Raw genomic sequence first — 17761 nt, 5'->3', positions numbered from 1 at the left:
CCTGAAAAATTGGTGAAGGCTGAAATTTCTTTTTAAATTTTATCTGTGACTGGTGTGATATTTTTAAATTGCAAGCTTATGTTTTAAAATTTCAGGCTCCTATAGGAGTAGAGCTTTTGGGTAGCTTTGATCTATGATTTCAAAGGTATAAAACTGTTGTCTGTAAGGAAGAACCACATCATTTCTAAATCTGCATGCTTGGTGAACATGAGTTCGAAGCACAGCACCTATTTGAGACATTGTGCAGGAACTAAGTAAAAGTGTTTGGTACTCCACCTAGCCCACAGTGAGTGCTCAATGGATATCTTCCTCATTATTTATGCATTCCCACTCAGACTCAAACTCGCAACAAAAGATCCAATATCTCTGAAATTTTAGAAAAATGCACAATTTTACTTGATGACAATGCCACCCTTTCCTGAGCCATCTTTTGGTTACAGCCTGACTGCCAGAGAATAACAAGATGCACTTCCTTTTTGATCAGGCATAAACCAAGTAGAAACTTCAGGTTGGGAAAGATTTTGTCTTTCCCAAACCCTCAGATCACCATTTTTTTTTTTTGGTTGGTTGATTGGTTGGTTGGTTGGTTGGTTGGGGTTTTTTGTTTTGTTTTGGTGTTGGGGGTATTTTTTCAGTCCCAGAGATCAAACCCAGGCCCTTGTACAAGCTAGGCAAGGGCTTTACCACTATGCTCTACATCTCAGTCCTTCATTTATTGATTGTACATATTTACCAATAAAATGTTTCTGATCAAGCATCCCCAATATGAACATAATTATTCATTTATAAATTGCATACATGCATTATCATAATTTTGTAACTGTTATTGTAAAGTCTATCAAAATGGAAATTTAAAGGGCGCTATAAAAATGAAGAGAAGTAGAAGTTCTTGTGTTTTCTTCTTCCATTCCAGTACATTGTCTCACAACTGACCAAGTGACTAAAAGGACTCACAGCTTGCTTCTAGAAGGCTTGGTGGGAACTAAGATTCTCCAAAGTCATTCTCCATTGTCTCCCTCCCTTCATAAATTCTATCAAAAGCAATTGGCTTTACTTTTGAGAAAAAAAGCAATAATTCAGTGAGTGAATGATAGTTTAAAGGCTTTATTTCCAATGGAACCAGCTTTTTATGATCATGCTAAATGCTCTATTTCATTCTGGATGAAAAGAGTTAGACTGCTGACTATACTGTAGGATAAGGAGAAAGGGAATAAAGCTGCAGTATATGCTTGAAGCACATCAAAATGGTCTTGTTAGGAAAAGGAGGGCTTTAACCTGTCAAGATATAAATACTGAGCCACTTAAATTTCCATCCTATGAAATCAGTAGTCATCATCATGCACTTTGGAAAATGTTTAAGATTTGTGATAATAACAAGTGCTGCAGTGGCATTCCGTGTGGTTCTCCACTCTGGCATTTCCCATAACTGTGGCCTAAGGAGGAAGGGAAGAAAATGAGAGAAAGAGACAAAATTGGGAAATGTTAAATAAAATTATAGTCATCTGAGCTAAATGGATGATTGCTACATTAGCTTACTCTTCCTTTCTCAATGACATTTTCATTCTAAAAGTTGAGATTCACATTTTCTTAACCTGTCCATTCTGAATAAATCCAGCCTGTACCTACAAGGTGACTGACTCTTTTCATTCTTTCTTCTTTTCTTTTTCAAAATGGTGCTGGAAGTTAAACCCAGAGCATTATGCATCCTAGGTAAGTGCTCTGCCACTGAGCCACATCCCCAATCCCTAAAAAAAAAAAAACCTCATCAATTATTTTCTATATTTATTTATTTTGTGGTGCTAGGGGTCAAACCAGGGCCTTGCACATGCTAGGTAAGTGCTCTGCCACTGCACTACAAACCGATCCCCTGACTCTTTTTTGAAACTTTTTTATTGATATATAATGATTGTACATATTAATAGGGTACAGTGTGATAATTGGATACATATATGCAGTGTATAATAATCAAATCAGAGTACTAGCACTTCTGTCTCCTCAAACATTTATTTCTTTGTGTTGGGAAACTTTGGACTTATCTTTTCTAGTTCTCTATAAAATATAAAATAAATTGTAGTGAATTACTGTCCCCTTACTGTGCTATAAAGCACTAAAATTTGTCTTTTCTATGTAGCTATATTTGGTCTCAATATCCAGCCTCCCTCTGTCCTCCATCCTTCTGACCTTTCATAGCCTCTAGTGACCACTATTCTGTTCTATAATTTTATAAAATCTACTTGTTTACCTTAGCTGATTCTTTTAATTAAAGGGCACAAATGCAGCCCCACCCATACAGATGCCCATACTGAAGCCCATGAATGTGCTTCATCAACCTTTCTCTGTTGGGCTGTTAGAAAACTTCTGGTGCCCTTCATATTTTTACCTTGGTAAATGCTTTGGCCACACAGCATGTGGCCTCTGAGGTGATGTTCTTTGGAACCAACATTGTCTTCTTGGACCTTGCTGGAGTGGGATATGCCCTGGAAAAGCAGCAGCCCATGCACTGATAAATGGGGACACCCAGCTTAGAGAAGTACTTATTTTCCTTTAGCTTGCATTCTGGGCAACCTATCAGATAAAAAACATAAGGAGTAAAAACCCCAAAAATGATTCAAAGAGAAGCTATGAATATTTTTTATTATGAGATGCTAAATATTTTTCTATTTAAAATAAAGAGGAAATCAATCTTTTTGGCCATATGTTACTCTTTATATGGACAATTACCCTCCTGGGAAAACAATTTTTGCAGACTTGCGTGGGAATCTCAGCTTCAATAGTTTCTCTCCCTTCAAGCATGGATTGTCTACCCCAGGCTTAACAGTATTCTTAGAGAGAACACAAAACTTGACAGATGAAAATGCCGCATCTACCTGAAAGAAGAATTTTTCCCGAAGCAAAATAGCTCCCTCTTTATGATTACTATTGTTTTTTTCCCCATAGAAACTTCAAATATTGTCAGGGAAAAATATGTCAGAGTTAAGCAAACTTGGTGAGTGTAGAGAGCCTGATATTGAATAAGACATCTGCATTTGGGACATGGGATGAAAATATTACCATTTCTCCAAAGAAAAACTATAACCAATTAGTTCACAGTTTCAAAGGTGATGGAATTATATCAGCCATTATATGAGATTTTTCAAAGAATACAACAAAACAAATATACTGCCTAAAATGATTTTGTTTTTCTCACTAGCTGATGTGAACATCCAAAGGCAATGTTAAACTCTCAAGACTTCTGGAAGAAATAGAAGGACTGAGCTAACTGAATAAGGAGAATTTCCTCCTTATAAAACTCAGATAAAGAATAATAAGGAATCTATTGCAGATGAAAATGTGCAGGCTTCTATTTAAATGGATTTTTAAGATACTATTTTTACTGTACATTTTATGAACCTAATTTAATTTTATGTTCACAATCTACAAGTGCCTAGATAGGTATCCAGCAGTAAAGAATTACCACATTTGAAAAGGAAGTAGAAATGTAGTTAATGGAGTTATTGATGTACATCTAGCAATAAGTACCTTCCTTACTACTTCAAACCCAAGTTTAGTCACATACCCTGCATTGTAAACTCTTTGTCAGGAAAAGAATGGAGAACATTCAAACACATACACAAGGTAGCCAGAATGACAGCTGCATATTTTCTGTAGTAATCCATGGCTCCCCTGCAAAACAGACATGGCAAAAAATAGTAATAGCAATAATAATCTAATCTTGTCATAACAACAACCAGTAATTTTAACATTACTACCAATAATCATTAATGTTTGACCCCTATGCTTTCAGCTCCCAACACATTCTAAAGCCATGTAAATAGAAACAATTTCTCTTTAGGAAAGAGGTAAAGAATTGAATCTTCCCATTTCCCACATAAGCAAATAGAATTGGGCTTGATAATAACAATAAATTAGCTTTTTAAATATACCATCCTGTTAAGTATCTTCATTTGTAAAAACACAGAACTTAAATTAGATAATATTTAACAACACTGAAGGATATATATGTATATATCCTTCCCATTCATACATTGCCAGGGTGGAGAACAGAAAGAAAGATCTACTGTCCTCCTACCTTTCATTCACTGGTGGCAGATGGTGTCTAAATCTCATTATTAATGAGTACATGCTAACCCAGCAATGTGCCAAGGGCAAGCAGCAGAAAGTGTTGCTCAACATTTCCTGTTTAGGTTTTCCATCTAGTACATTTAGCACTCCTTTGTTTAGACCTCTAGATACAGCTTTACCTAAACATTGTGAGTGCATGAGATCAAGCTATCCAAGATCAGCTGTGTGACTGACCATACCCAGGCATTGAACTCACTGCATCCAAGAATGGGGTGAAAGGAAATTTGGATTTTACCCCCACATATCCCAGGAAAAATCTTTCTGTAAGATTAAATGAGCAATTTTTTCCCCATTTTTTAAGTAAGAGTATTATGGATTATTCATGTTCAAACCAGGAGAGATAAGAGAGACAGAGTCAATTATCAATTAAAAGACAATTCAGAACACTAAAAGACAAACTAATACCAATTTTTTTTCATACCAGGGATCGAACTCGGGACCTTGTGCTTGTGAGACAGGCAGAGGAAGCACTGAGCTAAATCCGCGGCCCAAATTAATGCCAATTTTAGAGCAACTTTTAGAAAATAGAAGCAAGAACCATTTTGCCAATTCATTTTACAAAGCCAGGATTATCAACACCAAAACCAGGCAGAAACAGAATAAAGAAAATAACAGGCCAATATCTTTCATGAAATTAGATGCAAATATCCCAAACAAAATACTAGCAAATTAAAATTACCAATGTATGTGAAGAATTAGACAAACATGACCAACTAGGAATAAGTCATAGTATGCAAGGCTGGCTCAATATTTGAAAATGTAATCTACCATCTCAATAGGATAAAGAAGAAAAAATATATGCCAATTGACCCAGAAAAAAAAATTGACATCTAATATTCTTTTGTGATAAAAAATATAACTTTCTGCAAATAGAAATTAAGGAAGTTTTTCTCATCCTGATAAAGAGTATTCAGCAAAATACTCTACAGCTAACAGCATACTTAAACTACTGGTGAAAAAGACCTGAATGCTTTCCCCCTAAGATTGGCAACATAGTAAGAGTATCCACTCTCATCTCTCATTCAATATTCAACATTATAGTATGGGAAATTTAAGACAGCACAATATGGCAAGAAAAAGAAATTTAAGGCACACAGATCAGAAAGGAAGAATAAAACTGTTCTGATTTATAGATGACACACTCGTGCTTTTTTGAAAAAAATCAAAAAGGCAACATACCACATGACATAAACTTAATACATAAAACCCAGTTGTACTTCTATATACTAAAAACAATATTGGGGAAACAAATCAAAAGCAAAATACTCTTTACAACTGAACCAAAGAAAATAAAATAGTTATAAGTCAACAAAATATGCCAGAACTTGTATGCTGAAAATTATAAAATGCTAGTGAAATAAATTAAAGATGATCTAAATACATAACTAGAGAAACATCATATTCATTGATTGAAAGACTTAGTAAAGATACCAGTTTTATTCAAATTAAGTTGTACATTAAACAAAATACCTATCAAAATCCCAGCACAGTTTTTATAGATCTTATTATTATATGATAACAAATAACATTGAAAGGCAAAGGATGAAGAATAACTAAAATAATTTTAGAAGTGAATTTAGAGAAGTCATTATTTTCAGTATTGAGACTTATAGGATCAGGAGGTATGGTTCAGTGGTAGAGTGCTTTCCTAGCATATACAAAGTCCTGGATTCAATCCCCAGCATGGAGCAGGGTGGAGGAAGCCTACTAGAAAGATTCAATAATCAAAACAGCATTGACACAGAGATAGCTACACAGACTAATAGAACAGAATAGAGAACTCAGAAATAGACCACACACACACACACACACACACACACACACACACACACACAGAGCTGATTTTTGACAAAGATACAATGCAACTTTTCACAGCTGTGCCAGAGCAACTATACATCTCTGAGCAAAAGAAGAAATTTTTTTAAAAACCCTAAACCTCACATCTTATATGGAAACTAACTCCAAATAGATCATGAACTTCAATGTGAAATGTAAAACAATAATGAGGCACAGTGACAAACATCTGTAATGCCAGCTACTTGGGAGGCAGAGGCTGGAGGATCATAAGTTCAAGGCCAGTCTTGGCAAATTAGCAAGACACTGTCTCAAAATAAAATTTTTAAAGTACTGGGGATGTAGCTCAGTGGTACATCACTAGCCTAGCATGAGTAGGCCCCTGGATTCAACCCTTAGTACCACAAGAAAATGAGAATGATAATGTAAAACTATAAAAATTTTTAGAAAGAAAAATAGGAAAACAATTTCAGGACCTAAGGTAAAGTGAAGTTTTTAGACATAATACCAAAATCATCGTCCATAAGGGAAAAATTAACAAATTATACCTTATCCAAATTATGGGCTAATCCTCTGTTAAAAGTATGAAAATGCAAGATAAAGACATGGAAAAATATTTATAAGCCCCATCACAAAGGATTAGAATCTAGGCTATAAAGAGACCTCTCAAAACACAACACTAAAAAGTTTTAATTATAAAATGAGCATTATGTTGGAGAGGATTGATAGATGGAAAATAAGCCCATGAAAACTGCTCAAAACCCTCAGCCATTAAGGAAATGCAAACTAAAACTATAATTACCAAAATGGCTAAAATTAAAAAACCACCAAATGTTGGCATGGATACAAATAAAGAAAATAATTTAGACGTTGTTGGGAATGTAAAATGGTACAGTCACTCTGGAAAATAATCTGGCAGTTTTTTATAAAACAAAATGTGCACTTAAGACTTAGCAGTTGTACTCTTAGGCTTTCACTTCAGATAAATGAAAACTATGTTCACACAAAACTTATATATAAATATTCATAGAAACTATTTATGACAGCCTAAAACTGGGAACAATACAAAAGACTTTTAAAAGGTGAATAGTTATACAAATAATATTATTTCCATACTGTGAAATACTAGGCAACAACAAAAAAAGAACACAGTGTTAATATACGCAGTAACTTACCTGGAGCTGAAGGGAATTGTACTGAGTGAAAGTTGCATATTCTATGATTGCACTAATATTTTTATAGTTACACTGTCATAGCTGTCTTTTTTTTTTTCTTTTTTTTTTTGGTACAGGGGATCGAACTCGGCACCTTGCACTTGTGAGGCAGGCCCCGGAACCACTGAGCTAAATCCCCCGGCCCTGTCATAGCAGTCTTAATGACCTGAATCAATTCAAATTGTTTATCTTTCGTGGTCATTTTGACTTTGGGAAAGAGTCAGAAATCATACAGAGCCAGATCCTGTGAATAAAGTACATGATAACACACCCTAGTATTTTCACAAGCCCATCCATTGGATGGCACTGGGCAGCAGCACTCTCTGTATTTTTCATCACACCTCATAAAGTCACTCTCAAAAGAGGACTTCCAGAACTGCTTTAGAAAAAAATTTTAGAGGCTCCATGACATGTGATATAGCAATAGATTGAATAAAGAAGCACATGAGGGCTGGGGATTTAGTTCAGTGGTTCTGCCACTTGCCTTGCAAGTGCAAGGACCCGAGTTCGATCCCAGGTACCCCCCAAAAAAGTGCATGAGACCTAGCTGTGTTCTACTAGGCCAAAGATTAAAGAGATTTGCAGAATGGTAAAACAATGCCACTTTCCTCAAGAATGATGGAATAAGTGTGTTCTAAGCAAGGTGAGTATTTTGAGGGTGATTAGTGGCAATGTATCTTTTACTGTAAAACATTTTTTAAAATTTAAACATATAATCTATATTTTGACTAGTCGTTATTTCCCAGGCTGGCTACAAATTCACAATCCTCCTGTTTCAGCCTCCTAGGTATCTGGAATTATAGGTTCACCAACATGCCTGACTACAGTTTTGCGTCTTAATTGTGATATTACTCACACTGGTGTTCATGGAATAAAATTTCATAAAATTACACATGCACCACTAGTGAAATCTGAATAATCTCTGTAGATTGTAACAATGTCTGTCTCCTGGTTTTCACACTGTACTGAGTTATGCAAGATAATTATCATTGGGAGAAACTGCCTGAAGGATGTATGGGACTTCCCTGTACATTTTTTTGCAATTTCCTCTAAATCCATAATTATTTAAAATAAAAAGTTTTTTAAAAGACTATTCAGGAGAGCCAGGGAAGTAGCTCAGTGGCACCATGCCTGCCTAGCAAGTGCCAGGTCCTGAGTTTGATCCTCAGTACCGGGGGGAAAAAAAAGACTATTCAGGATGAGGTTTAAAATTGAATGAATGAAACGTGATCAACACTTGTGGTTACTTTTCAGGTAGACTGACACAGTAAGACCACATTTTTTGCTAGATCCTTTTATCAACCTGTAACGCTTAAGAATAATTTTTCAAACAGAACACTTTATAATATAGAAATACTCTATAGACTATGCAAGTATAGAAATGAAAACATACATGTCTGCCTGACATATATATTTATATGTAAGTAACTGTGTGTTTTTATTTATTTCCATACCAAATTAACACTGAATAAACACTGGTTCTTCAAATGTGATCTGGAGACTCCCAAACACTTTTAAAGAGTCTGGGAGGTCAAAATAATTTTTATAATATTGAGACTAAAAAGATGTTTGTCTTTTTGTTCTTCATCACTTGAATGTTCAGATAAATTATGTAGACTCCATGACATGTGACACAGCAATCATCTGACTAAAGAAGCACATGAGACTTCGCTGTGTTCTATTAGGGCAGACATTTAAGAGATATGTGAAAAGGTAAAACAATGCCACTTTTCACACCAATATCTTTTATTTTGGAAATTGTCATTTTTTTGGTTTTGGTTTTGATTTTTTGAGACAGAGTCTCTCTATTAGTTCAGGCCTTGAACTCACTACATGGTCCAGGCTGGCCTTGAACTCATGGCAATCCTCCTGCATCTGCCTCCCAAGTGCTGGGATTACAGGCGTACACCACCATGCCCCACTGGAAATTGCCTTTTTTTTTTTTTTTGGTACTGGGGATCAAACTCAGGACCTTGAGCTTGCGAGGCAGGTGTCAGAACCACTGAGCTAAATCCCCAGCTCCTGGAAATTATCATTTTTAAGTAAATGTATGTTATTTGTATGCACTTAGGATGGGTTTGCTGGTTTTTTAATTTGAATAAATATTTTGAAAACTTTTGCTAACGTAATTTCTAAACCATTCAATATTAATAGAGATAACCCCATAAACAAAAGCTCTTTGGGCTTCTCAATTATTTTTAAAAGTGTAAATGGATTCTGAGATCAAAAAATTGAAGAACCACTTCCCTAAGTGATTGACAAAGCCATAAGGGAAATTTCAGAATTAAATTGGTTTCCTTTTTAAGCTAGTATCACTTTTGTGCTTTGATGTTGTAGCTCATATATTATAAAAATTCAGCCATTATGCAGTGAACAATTATATCAAAATTAATTCAGAAAGAAACATTTATAACATGATTGCAGAATGAGAAAACTTAAAATCAATGCAAATTTATATATTATATATGGTTCCAAGAAAGTTACGAATGCTTGAAATAATGTGGCATCCCGCCCTTCACTTGTAAAGACATTGTCACTGCTCCACATTGCCATAGAGTGAGGAGTCTGTGGCTTTTCTAATGATGGTAATAGCTGGAGTGACTCATTTGCGCTCTACACACCAAGAAGCCCAAGTGATTCATAGCACATTTTTGAGATGACTGGCTAGGATTAGAGACACAATTCTATGTTAACCAAACAGATTAAATCTAACTGACTTCTAGAGGGTTAACTTGGGCTTCACCTCATAGAGACAAAGTAGGTTACCTTCAGTGGTTTGTAACTAATGGAAAGGAATCCCTTGAAAAACAAGCCTGAATCCCACCACATTGGGTGGCATAAGATGGGTATTCAATAATAGCTTGTTAAACAGGGGATAGGCCTGCAGATGTTAGCATTCTGCTTGGTCCAGAGAAGATAGAAATAGTTGGGCTTAATGAAACATTTAGGGTGAAAAGTCTCAAGGGGAAGTGGAATGTTTACATTCCATCCTACCAAATTCCACAGAGAAGGCCCCTGACCGTCTACAGACCCACCTCTACCTCTTTCTAAGTGACCACTTCTGTCTCCAGGTGGACAACTCTAAAGACCCTGAGCCCCAGTGGTCGGGAAACTCACCTTGGAGTGAGCTTGGCTGCTAGCTTTCTTTCTTCATGTGCCCTCATTCCAGAAATGAATATCACCTTACACGTTCTGAATCCCCAAGTCAGCAGTGTCTTTCATGATCCCATGTCCACATCCCCAACCCAGTAATTTCCAACTTCTTATTCTTCCAAATAGAAGCTCAAATGTTGCTGTCAGACACTAGTGACCTTGAGAGTTGGTGACAAAGGATGACTGAGAAACCCCAGAATCTGCTTCATCCATTCTTTAATGTAGATACTACCTATCTTATAAAAGAATGAGCTTTTAGATAATTTGACAAGAGTTCAAAGGCTATAGTGTACAAAATTTAAAAGTCCAAAGCAAATGCTTGAAAAAATTAAAGACTTTGAAAAAAAGCCTGCTATATGCTAAGTACTGTGCCAAACATGAGTGATGCCACTATAAACATGGGTGATGCCACTAAAACAGTTTGTAATAGCTAAATCTTAGAAACAGCTCAAATGCCCATCAATCAATGAATGGATAAAGATGTGGGTTTTTTACATAATGTAGTACTACTCTGCCATAAAGAAGGATGAGTTTGAGACATTTATAGCTAATGTATGCACTTTGAGACCATATTCTTAAGTGAAATAAATTGAACACACATGTTTAAATACTGCATTGTTTCTCTGGTATGATAAACCGAAAGTGGAAATAAGGACTAAAATGTACAATAAACGTTGGAAAATGGGAAGAAAATATTTAAATAAGAAGGAGAACAAGGAGGGGGAGGAAAGAAGGGACAAGAAAAAAAGAGAAAATTAAAGGAAAAATGGAAACAAAGCTTTTGTACAGGGGATGGGGGGAAAAACAAAGCAAGATATATCATGTCCTGGTCCAAATTCCCTATGATGAATGTTATCATTACGTATATCTGAAATGTATCAATAAATGTTGTTCTAAAAAAAATAAACAAACATGGGTGATGCAAATATAAATAAGTTTCTTACCATCTGAGGAGCCCAGAGCACAATGTAGAACATGATAGAAAGCCAAATAACTAGAAATTGAAATAAATTTCATAATTAAAGTATTTGTAGAAATTGAGATAGGTAGACTGGGAACAAGAAAATGTACATCTGAAAACTACTGAGAATAATGAACATGTACTTGACAGAAAAAGAAACACAACAGTAATAAATATAGTCTATCATTTTGACATTGATTGGGGAGCATTGTGTACTCACTAGTTTGAATAAGTTCCCCAGCAGGTACAGCTGTAAATAGGATATCCTCAGAGTATTCCAGTAGCCAGAGGAAAACAAAGCCAAGTGAAGCCACGCAATTTGAAATTGGCTGCAGTACTCAGAACAAGATTTCTACTTCGCAATCACATAACAGTATTTTGTGCTCATAAAATTTTAAATGAGCCAACTTGTTTTCAAGAGGAGATAATTTTTGAAGGGAATAGGATCCCATATGTAAGAAATACACACATAACTTCTAAGGCCTACAAAAATGGGGGGTTCCATCAAGAAGAATAAAACAAAAGATGTCCTTTAAAATATTTATTCTAAAAAGAAAGAAAAATAGTAGGCAGTACTTAGAAGAAAGTCAAAGGGCTCATAGAATTATTAAAAATTATTTCAACTCATTTATGCCCTTCCTTCTAACAGTTATATTTTGAGACATTTCCTTTCTTTTTTTCTTTTTTTGGTATGGGTTGAATTCGGGACCTTGCGCATGCGCGGCAGGCGCTGGACCCACTGAGCTAAATCCCCGGCCGACATTTCCTTTCTTAATTGACTAAATTTAAGGGACATATAATATGTACACACTTTATTTTAATTGTTACTTTAAAACTTCACAATGCTAATGTAATTATGTAATTAAAATCATGTTTTTTCCATTACCCTTCTGATTTTCTAGCACATCAGCATTTTAAAAAAATTTCTGCATGCTAAATCTATATTGAAAAAATCAATAAGAAACTTTGAAAAGACAAACTCTATGTACCATAAAATATTCTTTTACAGGAGAAATTCCAGTGCTTCTTGCTTTAAAATATTCAAGCTTTAAAACTCAACAAAATTTATTGTAATAATATATACTATTAGTCATGAAACAATTGACAGCATCAATCTATCTTTGTATCTGTAAAGTAAAACATCCAAAGGCTGGATGTGGAGGCATATGCCTTTAATCCCAGCACTGGGGATGCTGAGGCAGGAGGATCACTGTGAGTTCAAGGCCAGCCTCAGCTACATAGTGAATTCAAGGCCAGCCTAACTGTATAGTGAAACCCTGCCCCCCCAAAAAATCCAAAGGCCAGAAAAATACTATAAGGTATAATATTATGGTAGTATAAGAATCTTTCTTGTAGCTTATTAAATTTGTGCATTATATTTGTTGCATTTATTTGAGCCATTTTGAAGCACCAAGTACCTTTCACATTTGAAAGCACTACAGCATCTGGGGCAGATGTGGCTTGGTGGTAGAGCACTTGCCTAGCATGCACTAAGGCCCCAGATTCAATCCCCAGCACAAGGAAAAAAAGACACTAAATCAGAAAAACATATTTAATTTGTCTTGAAGCTTTTAATAGTAGGATAAACAGAACAAGATTATTGATTAATCAATCCTTCATTTAATAAGAATAACTTTCTATGATTAAAAACAGCTGATGAGCTGCAAAGGGAAGTCCCCTTGTTCATTGCCCTAAAGTTTTCACTGCAGGTTGCACTTTCTGAAGAGGGCCACAAAAATATTTCTCAACGATATGACCTTGCCACTTCTATATCAAAAAGTAGTATCGGGCCTGGTGATTTAACTCAGTGGTTCCACCACCTACCTGTTCAATCCCTGGTACAAAAAAAAAAGTAATATCTGCCCCTCATTTGACCCACCCAGGTCCTGTGTCTGCCTATACCACTAGAACACAGCAGAAATGACTAAGAAAATTGTGGATGCATCCCTTAACTGACCTGCCTCCTGTCCCCTTGAAACCAGTTGATATGTAAGAAATGTCTCTAATCTGAGACCGCCATGAGATAAGTGTTCAAGCCACATGGAGAGGCCTTGGAGGATGAGAGAAGAGTCCAAGGAGTAATGAGCGATTAGACGTGCGAATGAAGAAACCATTCCTATTGAGCTTTCAGGTAACTCCAGCCTCAGCCACTGACTGTACTGCCCAAGAAATCCAAATTAAAAACTGCTCAGCTGAGCCCAGTCTTCCAAATGACTTTTAGAAATAGTAATAATTTGTTGTTTTACCCACTCAGTTTTTAGGTAGTTTGATGTACCACAGCAAGAGATAACTGGAAGAACTGTTATCTCTTACAATAAAAATTTCTCAGAAGTCAAAAAAAGGTGACACAATCTTGCCTCTACTTTCTCCTTGTACTTTTCCTCTGTTAGGAAGGGTGAGGATGACAGGGGGAGTATTTGTATGACACATATTCAATTAATCTGTTAAGAAATGTAACAAAACAAAAAGTTGGAGTTAGAATTCTACGTAGTACTTTAATACTGGATTTAGTAACCTTATATTTTAAAAATAACTCCTTATACCTTATATTATACCTTATATTTTAAAAATAACACCTACCACTAATTGAGTACTTATGTGTTAGACATTCTTTGGTGCACCTTGAACACACAAATACACTAACCTTACGTTGTTTTATTTTATTTTCTACAGATAGAGAAATGCTAGAAGTGAAGTAAGCAATACAGTTCACATAATTAGTTACTGCAGATCCAAGATTTTTAAATGTCAATTCCAGACTCCAAGCTTTGAGCCACATCTTACATACTGCCTTCCTTCCTCCATGTACACACACCCTGTACTGTGGACCCAACACAGGTCCTCAAGACTGCTAGGCTCTGATCCACACCCCAAGCCCAATCTTTTCAGATGGCTTCTTCCTAAATAAGACACTAACATCATTTTTTAAGAGCAATATTATTATGTGCCAACTTAAATATAATTTGCCCTTGTGATTTTTTTTTTAGATATCATTTGACTTCAGTTCTCCAGAACTGTTTTTAAAAAGCTATTACATTTGGATAAAGAGGGTTGGTGCAGGCATTTACTTACTGACAATGTATGAGGACTACTGTTTTGTAGGGAAGAGGGAAAGAGGAAAAAAGCATTGGCTTTCACATACATTCACTTGTTTGATTCTCTTTATACATCTATGAGGAAAGCATTATACAGCATCTATTTCAGAGTAGTAAACTACATGCCAGATAATTTAAAATATTTGCCAGTCATTCACAAAGCAATCTGATCCTAAGACTGCACCCTTCCACTTGTGCTGCCTCTGTGGCTAGAAGTGAATCTATATCTTCCTTTATGACTGATTAATGTGTGTATCATGCTGTTATAGTTGTTGTTTTTTTCTAATTGGACTCCTAATATTGCCCTTAATTCCACTCATAGTCCAACCAAGTACCACTTCCCCCTTAAGCCTCCGAGTATTAGACTTAAGATGCTGGAACATTTCAATAATGTCCTCTGTGAGTCTGATGAATCAAGGAATTGTTGAATTACTTTGTGTAACATTACAATGGTACTGCTATAATGCTACACACCAAAATCAGAATTTGCAAGGATCCCAAGTTGATGGCAAACTACTCCAGGATTCACGATCTATATAAAATCGAAGCAATGGAAACATTAGTTGATTCCTGTACATTTTCTTTTTGGAAGGGAAAACTAACCTGCTTTTGACCAGCATGTACGTTTTCTTCTAAATTTTGCTATTTCTATTTCCCAACTCTTGAGTTTTCATGTAAATTTGAGTCTCACATTAAGAATAAATGTATAGGGCTGGGGATTTAGCTCAGTGGTTCTGCCACCTGCCTTACAAGCACAAAGTCCCAAGTTCAATCTCCGGTACAAAAAAAAAAAAAGAAAGGTACAGTGAAATTAAGAAATCTGTCCTGAAACATAATCAATTATTCTCCTAAAACATGCTACCATTCCTATCAAGAAATAGTAAGAAATATCACTCACTTACTTTTTACTAGTACATGTTTGCAGTACATAATCCTTACATTCCTTGTGTGGAGTTAGTACCTGTACATAACACATCCTAATTCCTTTTTTTAATCCCTTTTCCCCCCTCCCTCCATCTCTTGATCCCCTTCCCATTTGAGAAAACTCTATCTCCCTACCTCCTATTATCTATCTTTTATTTTACTATTTATTTATAATTTAGGTAAAATATTAACTTGGGCTGGGGATACAGCTCAGGGATAATGCACTCGTGAGGCCCTGGGTTCAATTCTCAACAGCACAAAAAAAAGAAAGTAAACAAAAATCCAACTCTGTTAATGTAAAATTAAATAAATAAACAAACTTAAGAAAACCAAAGTTGAAATTGAAATGAAAACACATAAACCTCTCGTAAATGGTAACTACTCTTACCTTTTTCAAATAACACAGGGGTTGGGCTATAGCTCAATGATACAGTGCTTGCCTAGCATGTGAGAAGCCCTGGGTTTGATACTCAGCACCACAAAACAATACTAATAATGATAATTCAAGGCTATAGCAAAAGGTTACAATGCAATTTGAGTGACCAATATTTTGAATAATTAAATTGATATTAAATCAAATAATTATTTAAAATAAATCTTCAGAAACTATAACAGATTTCTCTTAAATGTAAAATATCTTACTTATGAGTGAAAAAAAATTTTTAGAACTTTGGAAACAAAAATTCCTAAGGAGATGAAATGGAGTTTCTACAGGCCCAAGAGACCAAATTGTACCAGACCCACAGCACTTCACACGTGCCCAAATCCCATTTCTCAACCTCACCATCAGGGAAAAAAGTGCACATTTTTTTTCCTAAACTCAATTTGCTGACCTATCACCACTTCAACTAGTGCTAATGCAAATATTACTTCACTCATCCTCACTATGTGTAGGGAGGGGAGTTCCAGGACACCTCCCCTCCTTCCTGCCATCCCCAATATACCAAAATCCCTGGATGCTTGAGTAAGTTCCTTGTATATAACCTATGTACATACTGGCATACACTGTAAATCATCTCTAGATTACTTTCAATACTTAGTACACTGTAAATACTGTGTAAATATTTGTCATATTATAGTTAGGGAATTATAAGGAAAAAAATCTGTATGTGCAAGTTTGTTTGTTTGTTTGTTTTTCAATCCAAGGCAACTAGTAAATCCTCGAATGTAGAATCTGCAGTTAGGGAGGGCCAGCTATAAAGATAGAAAGAAGTTTTCTGAAACTACTCAATTAGACTTGGGCAAGTAATTTATTATTGAAAAGTCATTAATAACATTTGGAGAAATACCAACTGTTATTTCTACAGTATTTTATGGAAAAAGAAAGTGAAATAATATTTAAGAAATTCCAGTGTTACTATTCAAAGCCCACATAAGAATATTTACTCAAAGTATAATCAGACTTGAACTGCTTTATTGCCTGAAAACTTGAAGATATAGCTATACATCATTTAAAAACTAATAATAAAACAATATCAGCAACTTAATGTCTACTTGTTCTCTGCCTGGCTGCTGGAAGCCACTCAAAACAATGCCTTCTAAATGACATTCAGTAATTCTTGAAGAAAATTTTTAGATATTGACAAGCACTCCAGTATATCAGCAAGAGACATTTGGTTTCTGGCTTTTGTTAGATAAGACCACAATTATGCGATTTCCTCACAATTCAGTCATGAGTACTGAAAAAAGAATGAGTAAATGTCTAATTCTCTTCTTACTAATTCTCTTCTTACTAATTCTCTTTATGCATAGACTCTGAAAGCTCCCCTCTATTTTTAAATACTTTACTCCTCAATTAAATTCCCCAAATTATTTCATTCAAATTACCTTCTTCTGATCTTTTTCAACAATGTGTTCAAGGCAGTCAACTGTAGGTCTGAAGAGGAATTTTAATTTTTCTTGTGATTTCTCAGGAACTGCAATTAATAAAGTCTTCGCCCTTCTTTTATACCAGCAGAGTAATAGAAACTGCATGTTCCCACCTGCCTCTAAGTCCAGGGATCAACAATAAATTTCATTCAATGATTGAATGGTACTTGGTGTAATTACCATGACATCAATTTGATCTTATCTTGTTTCAATTCTTAGATCATTTTTGTTTTGAGCCATTTTCAGGCGGTGGTAATCACAAGGTCAGCTTATGAAGAGAACATACATGGTCATTTTCTGCATAATTTTATCAAGACCTACACAAAACATCCTGAAAGTTGACACTTTCCTATAAACAAGGTTCTAAGAGTACCACATTTAATTAGCTAAGTACCTGGTGTTTTCATTATACAGGAGAAAAGCTAAACTTCAGATAACAGATATGGAGCATTTCAAGGCCTCACATTATTCCAATTGGAAACAGAAAAATAAAACATGCCTATTTGAACTTTATGAAAATTAATGTGCATCTGGGTTTAACAGAGGTAAATGGAAAAGGTATGAGACAGTGTTGAGAGAACTGTGTGGTTCTCCATACATGTGCCTCTTTTTTCTCATTTCACTGTTAT

At 35.4% G+C, this 17761-nt stretch overlaps 1 protein-coding gene across 2 annotated transcripts; it reads right to left on the bottom strand.

Moving 5' to 3' along the window:
- Positions 1 to 1088: 1088 nt before the first annotated feature.
- Positions 1089 to 17256, bottom strand: Cga (glycoprotein hormones, alpha polypeptide). 2 transcript variants are annotated; one of them, XM_087188057.1, is made up of 4 exons: positions 17091 to 17256; positions 3611 to 3663; positions 2381 to 2565; positions 1089 to 1433 (listed from the first exon to the last, which is right to left on the bottom strand). In XM_087188057.1, the coding sequence occupies exons 2-4, from the start codon at positions 3654 to 3656 to the stop codon at positions 1356 to 1358; spliced, it is 309 nt and encodes a 102-aa protein (XP_087044183.1). In that variant the 5' UTR covers positions 3657 to 3663; positions 17091 to 17256; the 3' UTR covers positions 1089 to 1355. The 2 variants fall into 2 exon arrangements, with proteins under 2 accessions (XP_087044183.1, XP_004860301.1); XM_004860244.4 differs by having other exon boundaries at positions 3557 to 3663; positions 17091 to 17249.
- Positions 17257 to 17761: the final 505 nt, after the last annotated feature.

Source organism: Heterocephalus glaber, unplaced genomic scaffold (assembly GCF_053883595.1).
Source record: "Heterocephalus glaber isolate CG9 unplaced genomic scaffold, H.glaber_assembly_v1.0 deba00001523, whole genome shotgun sequence".
NCBI classification, from domain to species: domain Eukaryota; kingdom Metazoa; phylum Chordata; class Mammalia; order Rodentia; family Bathyergidae; genus Heterocephalus; species Heterocephalus glaber.
Note: the sequence above shows the minus strand (reverse complement) of the source record. Positions and strands in the feature narration are given on the sequence as shown.

Coding starts and splice junctions, on each gene's coding strand:
- Cga (XM_004860244.4), bottom strand. CDS start 3,656: ATGGATTACTACAGAAAATATGCAGCTGTCATTCTGGCTACCTTGTGT. Junction 2,566..3,556: donor CAAAGAGTTTACAATGCAGG/GTATGTGACTAA, acceptor TTTATCTGATAG/GTTGCCCAGAATGCAAGCTA. Junction 1,434..2,380: donor TGGCCAAAGCATTTACCAAG/GTAAAAATATGA, acceptor CTTCCTCCTTAG/GCCACAGTTATGGGAAATGC.